General features: G+C 40.9%; 1 protein-coding gene across 39 annotated transcripts in view; it reads right to left on the bottom strand.

The window, feature by feature from the left end:
• Positions 1-16,482, bottom strand: part of LOC107377453 (protein tyrosine phosphatase receptor type D) — a 677,785-nt gene that overhangs the window by 123,370 nt on the left and 537,933 nt on the right. For 34 of the 39 annotated variants that reach the window (XM_070547717.1, XM_070547719.1, XM_054748833.2 and 31 more), the window contains one exon: positions 1,418-1,563. In XM_070547717.1, coding sequence (XP_070403818.1) covers positions 1,418-1,563 — 146 coding nt within the window. Of the gene's footprint in view, positions 1-1,414; positions 1,564-16,482 lie in introns of all 39 variants that reach the window. The other 5 variants (XM_054748836.2, XM_070547729.1, XM_054748841.2 and 2 more) reach the window with 1 other exon arrangement.

Raw genomic sequence — 16,482 nt, 5'->3', positions numbered from 1 at the left:
TTTGTCGATGGGACAGAAACGAGCACAGACAGTTTAAGACGTAGCTTTGGAATTTAGTCACGGACAGCTGTACCATGAGGTGAGGTAGTGGTACGAAAGACAGGACCGACTGTTTGGGACAGACGAAACATAAAATGCTCACAAACAGGTGTTGGTTGTAGCTTATTCAGCTATCGTAGCATGCTACGTGTTTTATACTCACTGATTTTAGAAAGCTCTGTGTCATAACTCAATCTCTTTTAAGCATCGAGGTAGATTTGAATAAAGATAGGCCTGAGATCTTTTACACTCTGTCTCTCTCTCTCTCTCTCCCTCACACACACACACACACACACACACACACACACACACACACACACACACACACACACACACACACACACACACACACACACAGGCCTACAAACATTTTCAAGTACACAATACATCTGAGCATGTTAACAGAACACTTTAACATTTCATTGGCCGAGTTAAAGCAGTGTTGGCATTCAGGGTTTCTGCAGGTGATGGTAAAAAAAACAGCCTCCTTTCTTTAGCTCGAGCCAAAGGCAAATTAGAAAGGAAGTTGCGGGGTTTCCAAAAGGAAATGGGTTTTTGTTAGAAGATGAGGTGGCAGCGCATGATTGAATGGGTACAGAATCGCGGCAGCCAGCAAGCCCCGTGAGGCAACGGGTGAATGAAAACGAATGTGTTAGCATGCGATGCAAACGCGATGAACTCTGATAAGATTAGATTTCTGTGGGCATGAGATGCGAAAAAGAGGTGGGAAGAGGTCCCTGAGCTCCATTAAGCCACCGATGCTTTGTAGAAGCTAACAAATATGGCAACTGGAGCAAAGTGATGGAAAAAAATAAAGAAATAGCATTCCAATAGTCCTGACGACTGACACAGAAATTAATAGAAATCTTATCAGCGCTCTGTTATGATATGGTGACGGGACTGAGCCCAAGTGCAAATTTAAGCTGACCAGCAAGCGAAGCTTGGGCCAAAGTGAGAAGAGCAGGTCATGCATTAAGATAAAGATGCCACAAAGCAAAAGGGTGTTTGGAAGGGAAGGCGCTGCTTTCCCTTTCCTTTTGCATGACACTGGTGAATGTGGCGTGATCCTAATGTATGGATCTGGGTCACATCGGATTGTTTTATTCTCTCAATCCAGTTGCTTTCTAATTGAAATTCCTTCAGTTGCATTTGTTGTTTCTGGATCTTTTGTGTACTTTCTCAGTTAACGTCATGCACGTTTAAAAAGCCTGGTCAGCATGATTATTAGAGCTCACTAATGCGTTGTGGCGAGTGGAAGCCAAAAGCAAGCCAAATGGGTCTTGTAGCGATGGGTTATTGTGTGCAAACAGAGCCAGAAGCTGTGCTGAAGCATTCTCATTTTGTCGAGCATTTTACATCAGAACAATAGACCTAATACCTCAAATCTCTGGTTGCTGACTTTCTTCCCCTTCTTGTTCCACACAATCTTCGGCCGCGGATCTCCCGTGGCTTGGCAGATGAAGGATGCCACACCTCCTTGTACGCCTGTTTGGTCATTGGGGGTTCTTAAAAACTTTGGTGGTGCTGGAGATAGACAGAAAAAAAAAGGTATACCCAAAAATGTTAGTGAGGACTGTACTGCAGATGGAGCAATTAAAATGTTTATTGTGCAAGCAGAAAAGTACAACACGAGGGGTTAGGAGAAAAAAAGTCCTGGAAACAGTAATTGCTTTATTGATTGTAATCACAGTGTAGTAAACGTCACAAACTGATAACTTAATGAATGTTTACAATATTTTTGGATGTAAATTAATTTTCATAAGCTTAAAGTGGAACTAAGCAGTTTTGGCTTGCTTTTAGCACCCTCTAGTGCCTGCTTGTAGAACCAAAAGCCAAACGTATCTACTCGCTGTGCGTTTGTCTTTTCAACACTTTAATCTAACAGCTGAAACTTATCCCAGCCTTCCTTAGTGTCTACAGGAGTGGTTCATCACTAAATTAAATAAATCAGCAGTGTTCATGATCTAAAACACGCAGGAAACGTGCTGGAAGCAGACTGCAGAGTCTGTCAGCTCAATTTTTTCCAATTTTTTATGTTAGCACATAGTGGATCATAAAAATAATTTAAAAATTTAAAAAAGTTGCAAAGTATCCCTTTGAGCCTTTGCTGCATACGTTGGTGAGAAGTTCCAAAAATTATTCCAAGATGTTTGAAATAATCTCACTTCTCTTGCACGAGTATCACAGCCTCGCTTTGATGTCTGCAGTTAGATGCTGTTATTCTGGATGTCTGAATTTTGCCTCAGACTGTTCTCAATTTATTTTTGTTAGTCAGAAATTATCAGAAACCACTGGAAGGGTTGGAAAAATGCTACTTGATTGCTACAAGAATATTTGCACGGGTGTCATATTTTGCTCGTAATTCCTAATTGTCAAATGCCCCATATGTGGCCCACCCAAATTTTGGTTGACCTTTGTGTGACCTTTAGTTGATTCTTCCTCACTACCTTTTTTTTTCATGCGGGATGACGTGATTACCTTTTCTTATTCGTTTTCTTTTTTTTTCTATTCTTCCTTCACATTTAGAATGTTTCCTTTTTTTCTAGTTTTTTATTAATTTTTTTTAAATGATTTTTGTTCTTGTGAAGTGCCTCGTGATTTTTATGTTGAGATGTGCTATATAAGAAATTGCTTTTAAATAAAACTTCTTGCAAAGGTGACATGCGTACCACTTTGGTGATATTCCAACTTAAAATTTGTGATTTTATTTAGTTTTATAATCTCAACGAGTCACAACCTTTACGTAAAAGCCGGAAAACAACCGTAACTCCGGTAACTTATTGGTGAACAATTCACGTTGTTTTAGAGAAGGCAAATGTGATCAAACTTTCTTCGCAGAAGAGACAGCTGAACACCTTGATTATAAGTCTTTTTTTATATGAATTAGTGTGAAGAATTATTATCTTGACTTGTCCTTTTCATTTCTTTTTCCTGTAATTCTTTGGTTTGAGCTGTGAACAAATTCTCAGTAATTGGGAGTCCTAACCTATCTCTAAAATGCTGCTGTTTGAAACAAAAGCACTTTTAAGAACTATAAGAAGAATATTTTATTAGCATGGCCACTAATTGTTATTGTGAGCCTGTGATGTTTCTAATGGTCATTTAATTTAGCACCATGTGCAAAGAAATGAGGACATATGTCTTACACAACTGAGAAACTGTTGTATTGTATTGTTGTATTACCATGTTGAACCTTCTTTTGTTGTATGCTTGTATTTACTTTGATTTTTCTAAAATTATTCCTCAGATGTTTCCTGGGAAAAAAACGCACGCTTTTTCAAACGTTTGTCATTTTCTTTTAATTTTCGGGAGCGGAGTTTGATGTAACGTGTTTTATTTTTTTCGTGCCTTCAGGACAATCAGTCCCCGCTCACAAGCTGACAGCTCTATTGCAGTCCCAGAAAAATCAAAACACATGAAAGCGATTAGTAATCAAAGAAGCCCATCTCTCCTGGATGAGATTTTGATTTGTGGAATTTATATTCTAACTTTGTTGTGAGGATCAAAGTTTCTTTAATTTTGACGATGAAAGAGTCAAAGACCCCTGCTTCCACCTTCAGAGATTTCCATCTGAAGCTTCAGTGGGAGGCGCGCCTCCATCTGTCCCCACCTTGCAAAGTGACTGTTTGCCTTTTATCAATCACATCAACAGGCCGTTAGAGGCCACACAGCTGCAGTAATGCCAGCCATCTGAATCGACTCATCTGTATGTGTGAGGACGTGTCGTTGTGCTCGTCCTCGTGTGCAAAACCGACTTGCCCGACCAAGTTGTGTTGCCCAGAAGCAGTGGCAAGCAGCACTATGATTGAGGGACACATTCACCTACAGGATTCGTTGAGAGGTGAAATAAGACATGTGGACAGCAATCAAAAGGGCGAAAAGATAAAACGGGCAAGCAGCTGGGCTTCCACTGGGCAAATGAGTCTGGGAAATCACTAGATTTCATTGTGAAAAACAGCTGATTTGAGTGCTTGTGGACATCAACGACCACTGCTCCATCCACATTCACAAATAATTCTCAAAATCTTTCACCCGTCGAACGTCAGTTCATATGATGTCAATGACATCTGCCTTTTCATGTTGTCTCATTGACTTAGTTGGCATGTGGTACTGACTGGCATCCAACCAGCAAGGTGCTGATGGGTAATTGATATGCTATCGGGGGCTGTTTTCGCTCCGGGGCCATCCATTATGGCTCGGTGCGTCTCCCTACGCTGGCTGTAATATACTTCTTTGGCGTGTACGGGAGATCAGCTTTGAGGTGAGGGGAAATGGTGGTGGGGGTCATCACACAATGGGGAGTGATTGAGGCGTGACTTGGAGGTAATGGTGTTTTCAAAGACATGGCTGCTGATATCGCCATCATACACTCATTTTAGTTCTGCTGCTGACAAACATCAATTTTGGAAGACTCCTGGTACGGCTTCGGGTAGATAGAGGCTGATTGAAACCTCGGTTTTGTCCGAACAATGCCGTGACTAGAACCGTGACAGCAAACAATAAGATACGCTCTGTGAACAAACATTGTGCAAACTCAGAGACTGTACAGAAAGCTGGGTGCAGGTTTTTCACCGCTCGTCTTAGAAAATGGCCTCCGTTGCACTCCAACATAGAGAAGGAACCAAACTGTATTCACCATGCGTTCATTTCAATAAATGCCATTAACATGAAATAGAACGTGGGCTTTCATTGTTTTACTAAATAAGTTCGAACAAAAAAGAAGTCCCTTTCACCTAAGCTGCATGCGCACATCTCCTCGGAGAGGTAAGCGTAATCTACAATAATTAATACTCTGACTGGGAACCTGTTAATCCAGTGTTAAGCTGTCGTCAGCAAACAAATGAGCGGTGTAAAGCCTGTCACAAGCTGAAAGGTTAGTGACGAAAGGCTGCCTGGCCTCCCTAGAGGTCATTGTATATCCTTGCTCATTCATTCATCGTCACAGAGGGAGGAAGCTCGTCACGTCCTCCCACAGTTCCACTGATGAATGTAGCGTTATTAGTGAAGGCTTTTATTGCTTCACAGAAACAGTCATGGCCTCAGAGCTGCGGAGGTTGACTGTTGGATGAATGAAACTATCTTTGTTTTTAAATTCCTGACCAGGATGGAAAAATTGTTGCATTAAAAGTAGCGATTTAAATATAAGATGGTAAAAAGCTCTAAACTTTACACAAGGGCAAAAATCACCAAGTTAAAAAAAACTTGTCAACCACAAAAAAATTATTTTTGTTATTTAAAAAATGTAAAATACAAAAATTAATCAAATTGCAACATTTTGTCTAATTTATATAACGTAAAAATGGGTTTTCAATTCCCTGGATTGGATGGACGTATTGTTTTTTTTAATTCATGGTTTTGAATATAAATGATAGTCTACTATCAGCAACAAAAACATGATATAGGTCATGCTCTTCTTGGTAACGCTTGCTGTTTTTAGTGAAGTTTTAAAAATGGTGCTCACAAATGTGCTTTTTGGTAGAAGTCAGTTACCATAACGCTAAAGTAAAAGCAAAAAACACAAATACCTTTTAATTTAAAGGTCTTTTCACATATATTTTTTCCATTTTCAAAATAGTCATAAAATTCTTAAAACGATCAATGATTGTGTTTATGTATGTAACCGACCTAGGCTACCCTTCTAGAATTGGGCCAAGACAAAATCACTCTAGAGCCAGAAATGGCCCACAGGCCACTATTTGAAAGAATGAATGAATGAACGAATGTTGAAAAAAAAAAGCCATCCATCCATTTTCATCCGCTTATCCGGAGTCGGGTCGCGGAGGCAGTAGCCTCATTCGAGAGGCCCAGACTTCCCTCTCCCCAGCCACTTGGGCCAGCTCCTCCGGGGAAATCCCAAGGCGTTCCCTGGCCAGGTGAGAGACATAGTCCCTCCAACGTGTCCTGGGTCTCCCTTTGGGCCTCCTCCCGGTTGGACGTGCCCGGAAAACCTCACCAGGGGTCCAGGAGGCATCCTGACCAGATGCCCAAGCCACCTCAACTGGCTCCTCTCGATGTGGAGGCGCAGCAAATCTACTCCGAGCCCCTCCCGAATGACAGAGCTTCTCACCCTATCTCTAAGGGAGAGCCCAGCCACTCAGCGGAGAAAACTCATTTCAGCTGCTTGTATTCGCGATCTCGTTCTTTCGGTCACTACCCAAAGCTCATGACCATAGGTGAGGGTAGGAACGTGGATCGACCGGTAAATCGAGAAAATACAACTGAGTAAAAGTTGAAAAATTTTCACAAAAAATAAAAAAGACACAAAGATTTTTTTATATCCCTCCCACTGTCCTAATGAGTGTGACCCCGCAAGGAAAGTTGACCATTGAGCAGGGTTGATGGTTTATCCCTTGAGGGTCCATGTGGCAGGGGTGAGGTGCTGCTCACATAAAGACAGTGTGAGGGTTAAATCAATATCACTAATCCTAGTAAAATGAACTCTCTTAAATTCTTAGAGCCTTATATCAATATAATAAAGAGCATCACCCAAGTCTCCTGGTACAGGTTGTACCACAAAAATCTTTACATAATCCCTCCATAAAAGTACTTGCTGTGAGGTCAGACTAGACAGTGTAACTAATGATTTTTTTTCATGACATCACATATGCATATTCATTCCAAGCTTGTTTGACACCAGTTTAACCTACCGCCTGCATTCAAAGTCAGCTATTGCAAAGAAGCGAGTCTTGAGATTTGTTTGCAATGTTTGAAACATTTTAAGTCATCAGGGATCCACAATAGACTTAAGTTTGATCTGCCGAGCCATTAAAGAGCATGAATCAAAAGAGTGGAGAGACGAACATTAATAAACCCACTTTCAGATGCCTCCTTTTGGGCGCAGGCTTCAGCCCAAGACAGCTCGGTTTTCATAATTACACTGACTGACATATTCAATTTCATTTGCATGAAAGGGGCCATTTCCTTTCTGAATTTTTAACTTGCTGGTGAGGTGGGGCTGTGGTGGGGGTGGGGTAATTAATCCTAACACATTGGGTGGCAGCCTGCAAATTCCCCCGCTTCACTTTGGACACACGCGTTGGAAGAAAAGGAGCATTTAAAGATGCCATTAACCTCATTTGACATCTGAAAGCCGGAGCATATCAGTTCTGTGATATTGATGAATTGTCACAATGGAAGCAAGCGAAGCAAATTAGACTGAAAGGAGGGTGTTTAATGTCAGGGGAGAGGGTGAAAGTGACACATGCACCACGGTATATAATTTGGACATTTGGCTTTATATTATCTCATAAATATTCTGAAAGTAGATTGAAATGGTACAAAAACAGCAATAACATGAAGAAAGTCCACTCTCTTCTAGATCTAGAATTATACCAGGACATGATAAAAATGGCCAAGTTCAAAAATGATTTCAATCCAACTGCAAGTATACATAAACATGTCACCATCATTTACTAAACTAAAACAGCAAAATTACAAAAGATATGAGGAAAAACTAACCCAACAGCTTGTTGAACCACATTTAGCAGCAAAAAGTCAGTCATTTCTGTCTCAGACATCATTACTACATCATTATTATTTTCCTGTTCAGTCTTCTTCACAATGCTGCTTGAGTTAATTTGGCTTGGTAAAAAATTACTTTTTAAGTTTAGACTTTGACTAGACTATTTTGACATCTTAATTCAGCCATTACGTTGTGTTTTGGGTCATTTTAAGACCTAGTTTGGTCCAAACCCTCATCTGCCAGACAGGCAGCCTCACATTTGACCTTAGAAGTGTTTATTCTGCCCCAAGGTGGCCAAACCATTAGCCCTCCACTACCATGCTGACAGCTGCTGGTAGGAGTAGGCCAATATTTACCATTTTCATATATCAGCATCAGCCAACATTTGTCCCTAGTAAAGCCCATTTAAAGTCAGGAACATCCTCAGGCAGCCCAGTGCTGTTGTAGAATCTAATGTAAATACATTTTTATGTTCACTAACAACATCTGGATAATAAATACTCCAAATTAACTTTATTTACATGTCTGACTTTAACGCTGAGCACTGCACAAAATTAAGATTGAACAATTAGTTAAATTTAGAGTTCAAAAACTGATTCAGCTTAAAAAATGTTGTTCATCAACCAATGTTATTAGTGGTATTTTAGCATGACGATAAGGTGGAAAATATCTAGATATCCACCATGGAAATTGGCAGAACGGTTCTCTGTGGTCAAATCTGTCCGAAGGACACTCGTCCAAAAGTGTTATTGCCTCAAACAACACTTTACAAACCTTAATGATGCTGCCAAAGCCTTTTTAGCAAGAAGAGTTTGTTTTTACCAGCAACCCTTCCAAGCAGTCGTTACATGAACTTTAACCTGCTGAAGCCTGTAGTGTTCTTGTTTTCCCTCCTCAAAAATCAGAGGGTGAACTTTCTTCTTAAGAGAACGATGAGCTTCTAGATGTAAAAGGAGCTTTTATGAGGGAGTTTCCTCTGGGGTTTAATTACTTGCAAAGACAGAGTTCGGACACATTTTACCTCAAGCCGAAACACAGACAGACGACAGTAGTGATGGCAGAAACTCAAAGGTTAAAAAAACATTAAGACGTAAAGAAAGTGGTGGTAAACCACCACTAATCCATAGCAAAGATAAAAGGCAAAAATCAATTTCTCCAAGCACTAAGCAGCTTTCTACTTGCAGCGTTATGATAAAATGCATCTTTCATTAATGCTGAGGAAACAAACTCCACACTGTATGTGCTCACCAAGGGCCAAGCAGGGAAGAAAAAGATGGTCTAAAAAGAATCTGGGCTTAATTGGGACTCAGCGTTGATTTGCATTGCATGCTCATCGTTAATCTTGCCTTAAATGGAATCTGAAATTCTTATTGCAATTAGTGATTATTTGAAAAGGAATACGGCCCCTGAATGATTGTTAATTACTGGATCAGGAATAGTACATTAATTCACTGCAGAGGTTTTAATGCTGCGCAATGATGGGAACCCGTTCTTCCATCAATATTGTGCTGCTTGTCACACGTAATGAAGTTCATAATGCGAACTGTCTTTCAGCTGCTTCAGTGTGCTGTGTAAGCAAAAATTCAGGCTTTGTGTAAAATGAATTCAACAGAATATATACAAAAATGTATTCTAACGACACACTGCTGCAAGTCCCCCCCTTAAAAAAATAAAATAAAATAAAATTATCCACATCTTTCCTTTACAGAAGGAAGACTGAAATACCACACGATCATATATGAGGGGATATATGTAGTTTACCTTAGCTCCCCAGGTAGAGTTTGAACCAAAGTACCCTCTAGGGTTGATCACTATAATCTTTTTGATGACTTAGAAGCTTTTTTTGAGTGCCATATTTGTAGAAAGTGCATACATGTAATTACTCTAAATGCAAAAGGTACAGCATCAAGAGAACCATCTGTTTGAACAGAAGTTATACTTTTAAAGATGTTATCTTCGATCGCGCCTAAACCACATTGAAATAAAACTTTAGATAGCTAGAACTGGCTGATTGGATCAGCTGTATTTTTGCCTGCCTTTGGATTGGATAAATGAGAATTGAATTCTCTGTTAAAGTGATGATGTGTATTCTCCCTGGCTATAGGGGGCAGTACATACCTAAATCATTGCAAGCAAGCCGTTTCATTGTGTTCAACTAAGACCTTACCAATGAATGGCCATTAATCCCTGGGAACACAACCTCCAGCAAAATGATGAGCACATCAGAGTCCCTTTTAATACTGACAGAGTGAAGAGTTAATGTGTAAAACAACGTTTATGAATAGCAAAATTTTTGCAACCCTTTGTTTCAAATCAGTGAATGTACTTTGACCTCATGAGCTCCCGTAGTAGAAAACAACAAGTCGTCCTACGTCATTACTAATTTAAAGCAGGTGGACACCAACATGCAGCTGTTAGCTAGCAGGCTATGGTGGTATTTTAAACTGGACAGCAAAGGGAGTGTAACAGACGCTTGTAACTTGTGCAAACTGGGTATTTTATGTGATGGAAAAGTGAGAGCTGCGTTCAACACTTTGAATCTGATACAGAGCCTTCAAAATAAACAACTTTTTTTCGCCTTTTCGCTTCAGGTGCCACTAAAGCAAATCACTCGTCTCCATTAAGTCCAAGTTTGCCACTAATACTCCCAGTTCACAGCAGCAACTCGGACAAAAATGGGGAGCCAACTGACAGAGAAAAATACGCTAATAAACAAGGAGAAACTGCTGACGGACAGCAAAGCGTCAGGGTTTCCTATGGCGCTTACACATTAGCATTGGCATGGCCCCAAAAGTTACCGAACGACACCGGATTTTGGTTTCACACACAGGGCCGAATTGCATTTTCGGTGCTGAGGCGACTTTTGTTCTCAGACCTTCTGTATTACGCTTACTGCCTCCGATCTGCAAGACGAATGAGCCAGCGGGGGGTTTCCTGCATGCGCGATTCTTTTTCATGCTGGATGCTGTTGAGTAAACTTCTGTCTGTAGCCCGGAGCTGCCGTTTTAAGGTGGGAACGGGAGAAGAGAATAGCTGTGTGTGTGTGTGTGTGTGTGTGTGTGTGTGTGTGTGTGTGTGTGTGTGTGTGTGTGTGTGTGATTGTTTGTCCTGTGTGTCTCTGTGTTGCCCTGCGATGGACTGGCTCTCTGTCCTGGGTATACCCCGCTTGATTGCCCATTGACCGCTGGAGATAGGCACCACCATAAGCAAGACAGCTCATGCACGCCTTTGTATACCTTATAATACCTTATTAAACCCCGCCCACAGGCTCAGGGATTTCCACATCCCTGAGAAGTCCCGAGGATTTATATGTGAACACTACACCGCCCGTTCAAGACTGAACTTATGCCATCTAGCCTGACCAAACCCCGACAGCGCCAACGCTAATGTGTAAATGCCATTAGTGTCCTGCAGTACCTAAGCTGACTGCAGTAGCAACAGGCATTGTCCAGGGAAAAGTTGGCCTGCCGGCGGTGGCACCGTGTGCCTGCCCCGTCATGGAAACATGCATTGCTCAATACATCTGTATATTCAGGGATTAAACATCTTGAAATAAGTGCAACACTGTGACTTTCAAATACATTCATAACGTTAATACATGTTTTTTTTATCAACGTACTTCCTAAACAGCAGCTTGGATGTGTTTTCTTTTTTTCTTCTTATTTTAGTGCTTTGCTGGAAAGGATCAGATCAGGACTTGGTATCAGCAGATACTTCAAATTAAATGATTCTGGACTCAGTGTGGGAGCAAAAAAGTGCTTTGGTGCCTTTTTAGAAGTCCCTAAGCAATCAAGGGTGCCGCCAGAAAAAAAGAGTAATGGTTAAAAAAATAAATAAATATATAAAAAATGTACTAAAAAGTACCCCTTTTTAGTTTTAAGGAGGTAACATTCAGATATAAGGTCAGGACTTTATTTTGTGTCTTGAAACACCAAGTGTATTTTTACTCAAAATAAAAGTTATTGTTATTGCCATGGTTTTGCTATAATTATCACAAGACAACAAAATGAGGTTTTTATTTACTCTCTTATCAACTTCAGCCATCACAAGTGGAGCCACATGACACTGACAGGGTTGGAGGTTAGGAAGGTAAAAACATTTGGGAACCTCAGTTTTTCAGGACCCCACCCCAGGAACATCTCTTTGTACCCCTGAAATTCAAATTGGGTTATTTTGTTCATTGCTTTCAGTAAAATGCATAAATTCTTCACACCAAAGTTTCACCCAAGTGACGGTTCTGCAAAAGTCATATTGGGACTTTCCTAACCCCAGTCATTGCGTATTACTCATGCTCAGTGGCACTTGTATGGAAGGTCTGTTACACTGCAAGAGAAAGGGCGCTTCGTCTACACAGGCAGCATCTTCAAAAAGAATGTTTAATGCTCCTGTCCCACATTCAACACACTGACAAATTCACTGACAGCATGGACTCTGTGTATGTGTGTGTGTGTGTGGTGGGTTGGGTTTAGAGATCTGCGCGTAGTGTCAAGCACATACACTCTCATGGGTGCTAGAATATTCTTGATGGATGAAGGGAGCGCTGCAAATGGTAGAATGGCATTAATAAATTGAGGGGGATGTGAGACAAGAAGTTGCAGAAGGTTCCATTAAATAAAGTATAAGTGGTTATTTATGGAGCCCGTATTTCAAGTCGTAGGATTGAGGCTGAGAGGCTTCTCGTTCAAGTGTCAGAAAGGCCAAAAGCTATCAGCATTGTAATCACAGCAGCACTGGCTGTGCTGTCGCTTCTGTTGTGTATCACCATGTTTTATGGAAGGAAAAAAACAACAACAAAAACGCCGTCTTTCAACCAGACAAACACACAAACGCCAGCCGCCGTTTCCCAAAGGACACATTAGCAAAGTAGAAGGATCCAGTTTGTCACTTGATAAAAACAGCCCACTCAAACAGATGGCTTTGTTTCCAACAGCCCCCACCCCCAACACTGGAACCAAATAAACAGCACACCAAGGCCCACCCCTTCTTTTCCCCCCAAACAGAAGGAAACATATAAATATTAAAGTGCAACACTGTCTGTGTGAGACCAACCGCGTGTGAAAGAAGAAGAAAAAAAAATGTAAATAATTAAACGTGAGAAGACGAGAAGAACAAGAGAGTGAGAAGAGGAAAGTGCTTCGCCTCCCTGTCAGGTACTCAGAACATCTGGGCTGAGGTTTAATCTGATAATGCAGCAGCTTCACTTTCAATAAGACTTCATTTTCATCTTTTACTCAGTCATTATTCCTTCATTTAAACACACACACGACTCTGTGACTGACTTCTACCATGTGACCATTTCGAGGGACAGTCAAGCAAGAAATATGAAATTTGTTTGTTTGTCTTGTTTGGTTTCCCTTCGACATCTGGGCAAAGAAAAAATAGAAAGAAGGGAAAGAACACAGATAAGTAATTCTAATTGTGCGGGCTTATTCTGTTTGGTAGTCAGTGCAGTCTATTTGCAAAAAGTTAATTATCTGATAGGATGGGCGATGGCAGCCACTAACACAGAAAAGCCATTTGTTCATTCTGTTATCCACTAGGCAATGGAACAATTCATTAAATGGCAGTGCAGCAGCAAATCGGCCACGACGAGGCTGCGAGGACTTGAAAAGACCTGGAAAATAGCTAAAGTGATAAACAGACTTTGACCATGTTGGATTTACAAAGTGAAGATGTTAAGAAAAGTGAGATTATTAAAACACACACACACACACACACACAAATCTCTAAAGCTGCTGGTTTTTTGTATTCACATGTAGCAGAAATCCAAAGTAACAGATGGAAATAGTGGAAGGGAAAATCAAATAATCATCATCGGATTCAAACAGAGATGGAATTACACTTTATGCTTGAGCTTGTCCCATTTCCTTACAACATAAACTTCATGTAATTGTCTTTGCCCTCGACCACGGAGCGGAAAAAGCCCTGCTTCATATTTGTCTCAGCGGGAGCAGAGATGGATTATGCACCAAATCATTCCACGGATTTAACATTGTGTATTTCAGCAGACTTTAATTTTATTGATATGCAGTGCCAAGCCATTTCCTATGGATGCCAGTTGTCAACCCATGAGAAGTGACACATTCCCCGCGCTGTTTTCTCAGACGCTTACAGGCAAAATAGCTCAGGCTCTAGAAACGCAGTGAAATGAAAACTGGCTTTCTTTCAGCAGCTTTCCTGCTAAATGATCCCAGCTTTAGGATGAAAACATCACTCCAGTGCAAAAAAACAACCCCAACTTTTCTAGTAACAGGGGTTCATGTCTGCTACTGACCCCATGTATGGTACATAAACATCCTTTATGCCCCTATCACACTTACTTAGCTTTACAAGTAAGAAACAGGTGGGCTTGATTTATCAGGGTCAGGCGCGCACCAACAATCTAGGAGAGAAAATAAAACCATTCACTAAAATATGCATGCTTTAGATCACGTTTAAAAGAGTCATTGACGAACGAGTACATATAGAGCATGTAATTTTCAAACAGATGTAATTGCATTCTTTATATTCAACAACCTGTTAAAATATTAACACTGATTAAAATAAAAATACAGCACTGTGTGAGAGCCTTGAGTCATCTCTCTTCCAAGGAGGCAGACTCAATGTTTTGAAGTGATCAATAGTTCTTCAGACTTTCTGAAGGTCTTTCAAAAATCTTCTTTGAACTTTGTTCTTTCTCGTATTTTTATTTCAATCCTTTCAAGTCCAGAGCCCAGCCATTTTCAGATTTTTTTTCTCTGTTTATATGTTTTTAATAGTAATAAAAATGATAAGAGTAACTATAATGAAAATGCAGACATTTACTGGCTTCTAAACCAAGAAATGAACCAGTACTGTGAAAAACTACAACGATGAATTTAACTAAAAACCCATTTTCAACTAGATACTTAGCTTGAAACTAGCTTGCTAAAATTCTAGCTAGTAGCTTGCTATTAAACTTTTAAAAAATATTTAAGCAGTCCATCATGCAGACAAAGCATTTTTTTCACCAAATCTAAAACTACCCCTATTTATGCAGTTTAACAATAAAAATGTTTTAACACCAACACTGTAACTCAAAGAGCTATTAGCTGAAAGCTATACATGCTTTTAATCACTGGCGTTCAATCCTGAACCTTAAGGGCCGCTTCCCAACATCCATCCATCCATCTTCTGAACTCGGGGGTGGGGGGGTGGGGGTGGGGGGCTGGTGCCTATCTCCAGCAGTCAACGGGCAAGTGGGCGGGGTACACTCTGGACAGAGAGCCAGTCCATCGCAGGGCAACACAGAGGCACAGAGGACAAACAACCATACACACACACACACACACACACACACACACACACACACACACACACACACACACACACACACACACACACACACACACACACACACACACACACACACTTACACCTAAGGACAATGTAGACAGACCAATCAACCTAACAGTCATGTTTTTGGACTGTGGGAGGAAACCGGAGTACCCGGAGAGAACCCACGCATGCACAGGGAGAACATGCAAACTCCATGCAGAAAGATCCCAGGCCAGAAATCAAACCCAGGACCTTCTCGCTGCAAGGCAACAGCTCTAACCACTGCGCCACTGTGCAGCCCCCCTTTCCAACACGTTTTAGATTTTTTTTTCCTGCTTCACCACACCTAATTTTAATCTGTAGGTGATTAACAGGCTTCTGCGGCACTTGATGATATGCTGAACGGCTAATTCAACCATTGAACCAAGTTTTTGGGAGTGGGGGGAACTAAAACATACTGAAAGGGGGCTCTGGAAGACCAGAGCTGGACACCCCTGCAGTAGATAATGCATCTCTCAGGTCCTTTTTTAAACTTAACCCATGATGAATAATACACTAGCTAAAACTCTGCATAGTTAAAAACAATGAGTGGGCAGAGAATAAGTAAAAGGCAGCAAAAGTTAAAAAAAAAAAACAACAACTTTGAAATACCAGAAAGTCAGTAGATTTTTGATCAAGATCACGTCAAACGTCTCAAAGAAACTTTTGCACACAGTCCTGTGCAACTTGTGTTTTACAACAGGGAAGACAAAGCTGTTTTCTGAGTGTATCGGGATGTTTTCATTACATTTTAAGGAATTTTAAAATTCCACCCAAGGATGAATCACTCAAATATGACAAAACATGCTTTTGTGTCTTCAGTACAAAAGGCCATTGGTGTTCTACAGCAATAGCAATGCATACAATCACCATGTGAACAGTTTATACACCTTTACATGTTGGATTTAGTAAGAGATCGTCAGACCAGGCTAAGAAAAAAGAAAATGAAAGGAGTTTTCACTCCCTTTGGGGCACAAGGGTGTTTTGGACTGGATTGAGTTTGTTATGCTTCTCTCCTTTGTCCTTTTCACCCATCACCAAAGGGTAGCCTCAGTGTGACACAAAGGGGTCAGTCTTAAGAGATTATGTTCCTCAGCTTTAGACCACTGGGAGAGTGAATGTGAAGACTTTACCACATATTTATTGAATGAATAACTGAAGATATCTGAATAGAAATAGTCCACAGGTGTCATGATTCAAGTTCCTGGACTGTTTTCATGCCTCTCTGCACTCACCTAATCCTCCAACCATGCTCACCTGGCCCTGCTTCATTATCTCTGCCTCTGCTCCATTGGATATAAGCTCCCTGCAGCCATAGATCCAGGGCTAGATCATTCACAAGCTTCATGCAGACCAGATGCGGCCTGTTCCAGTTCATATCCAGTCAAACCTAGGCAAGCTAAGCAAGTCAAGTCAAGTCACGTTTGAGGGTGGTGATGAAGGTCACGCAAAAGCCAGCTTGAACAGGTGAGTTCTCAGCTGCTTTTTAAAGGAGACCACTGGACTGGACCATCCAGGTGTCGGTCTGGCTAAACCACTGCACTGTCCTGGGTCTTCCACTCCACCTCCAAGTGTCCACCCTGGGACTGGGAGATTGGAGTTCAAATCCCTGTTGGGTCATACTAAAGACCTTAACAATGGGACAA

Source organism: Nothobranchius furzeri, chromosome 2, assembly GCF_043380555.1.
Source record: "Nothobranchius furzeri strain GRZ-AD chromosome 2, NfurGRZ-RIMD1, whole genome shotgun sequence".
NCBI classification, from domain to species: Eukaryota; Metazoa; Chordata; class Actinopteri; order Cyprinodontiformes; family Nothobranchiidae; genus Nothobranchius; species Nothobranchius furzeri.
This window is presented reverse-complemented; position numbering and strand designations above follow the sequence as displayed.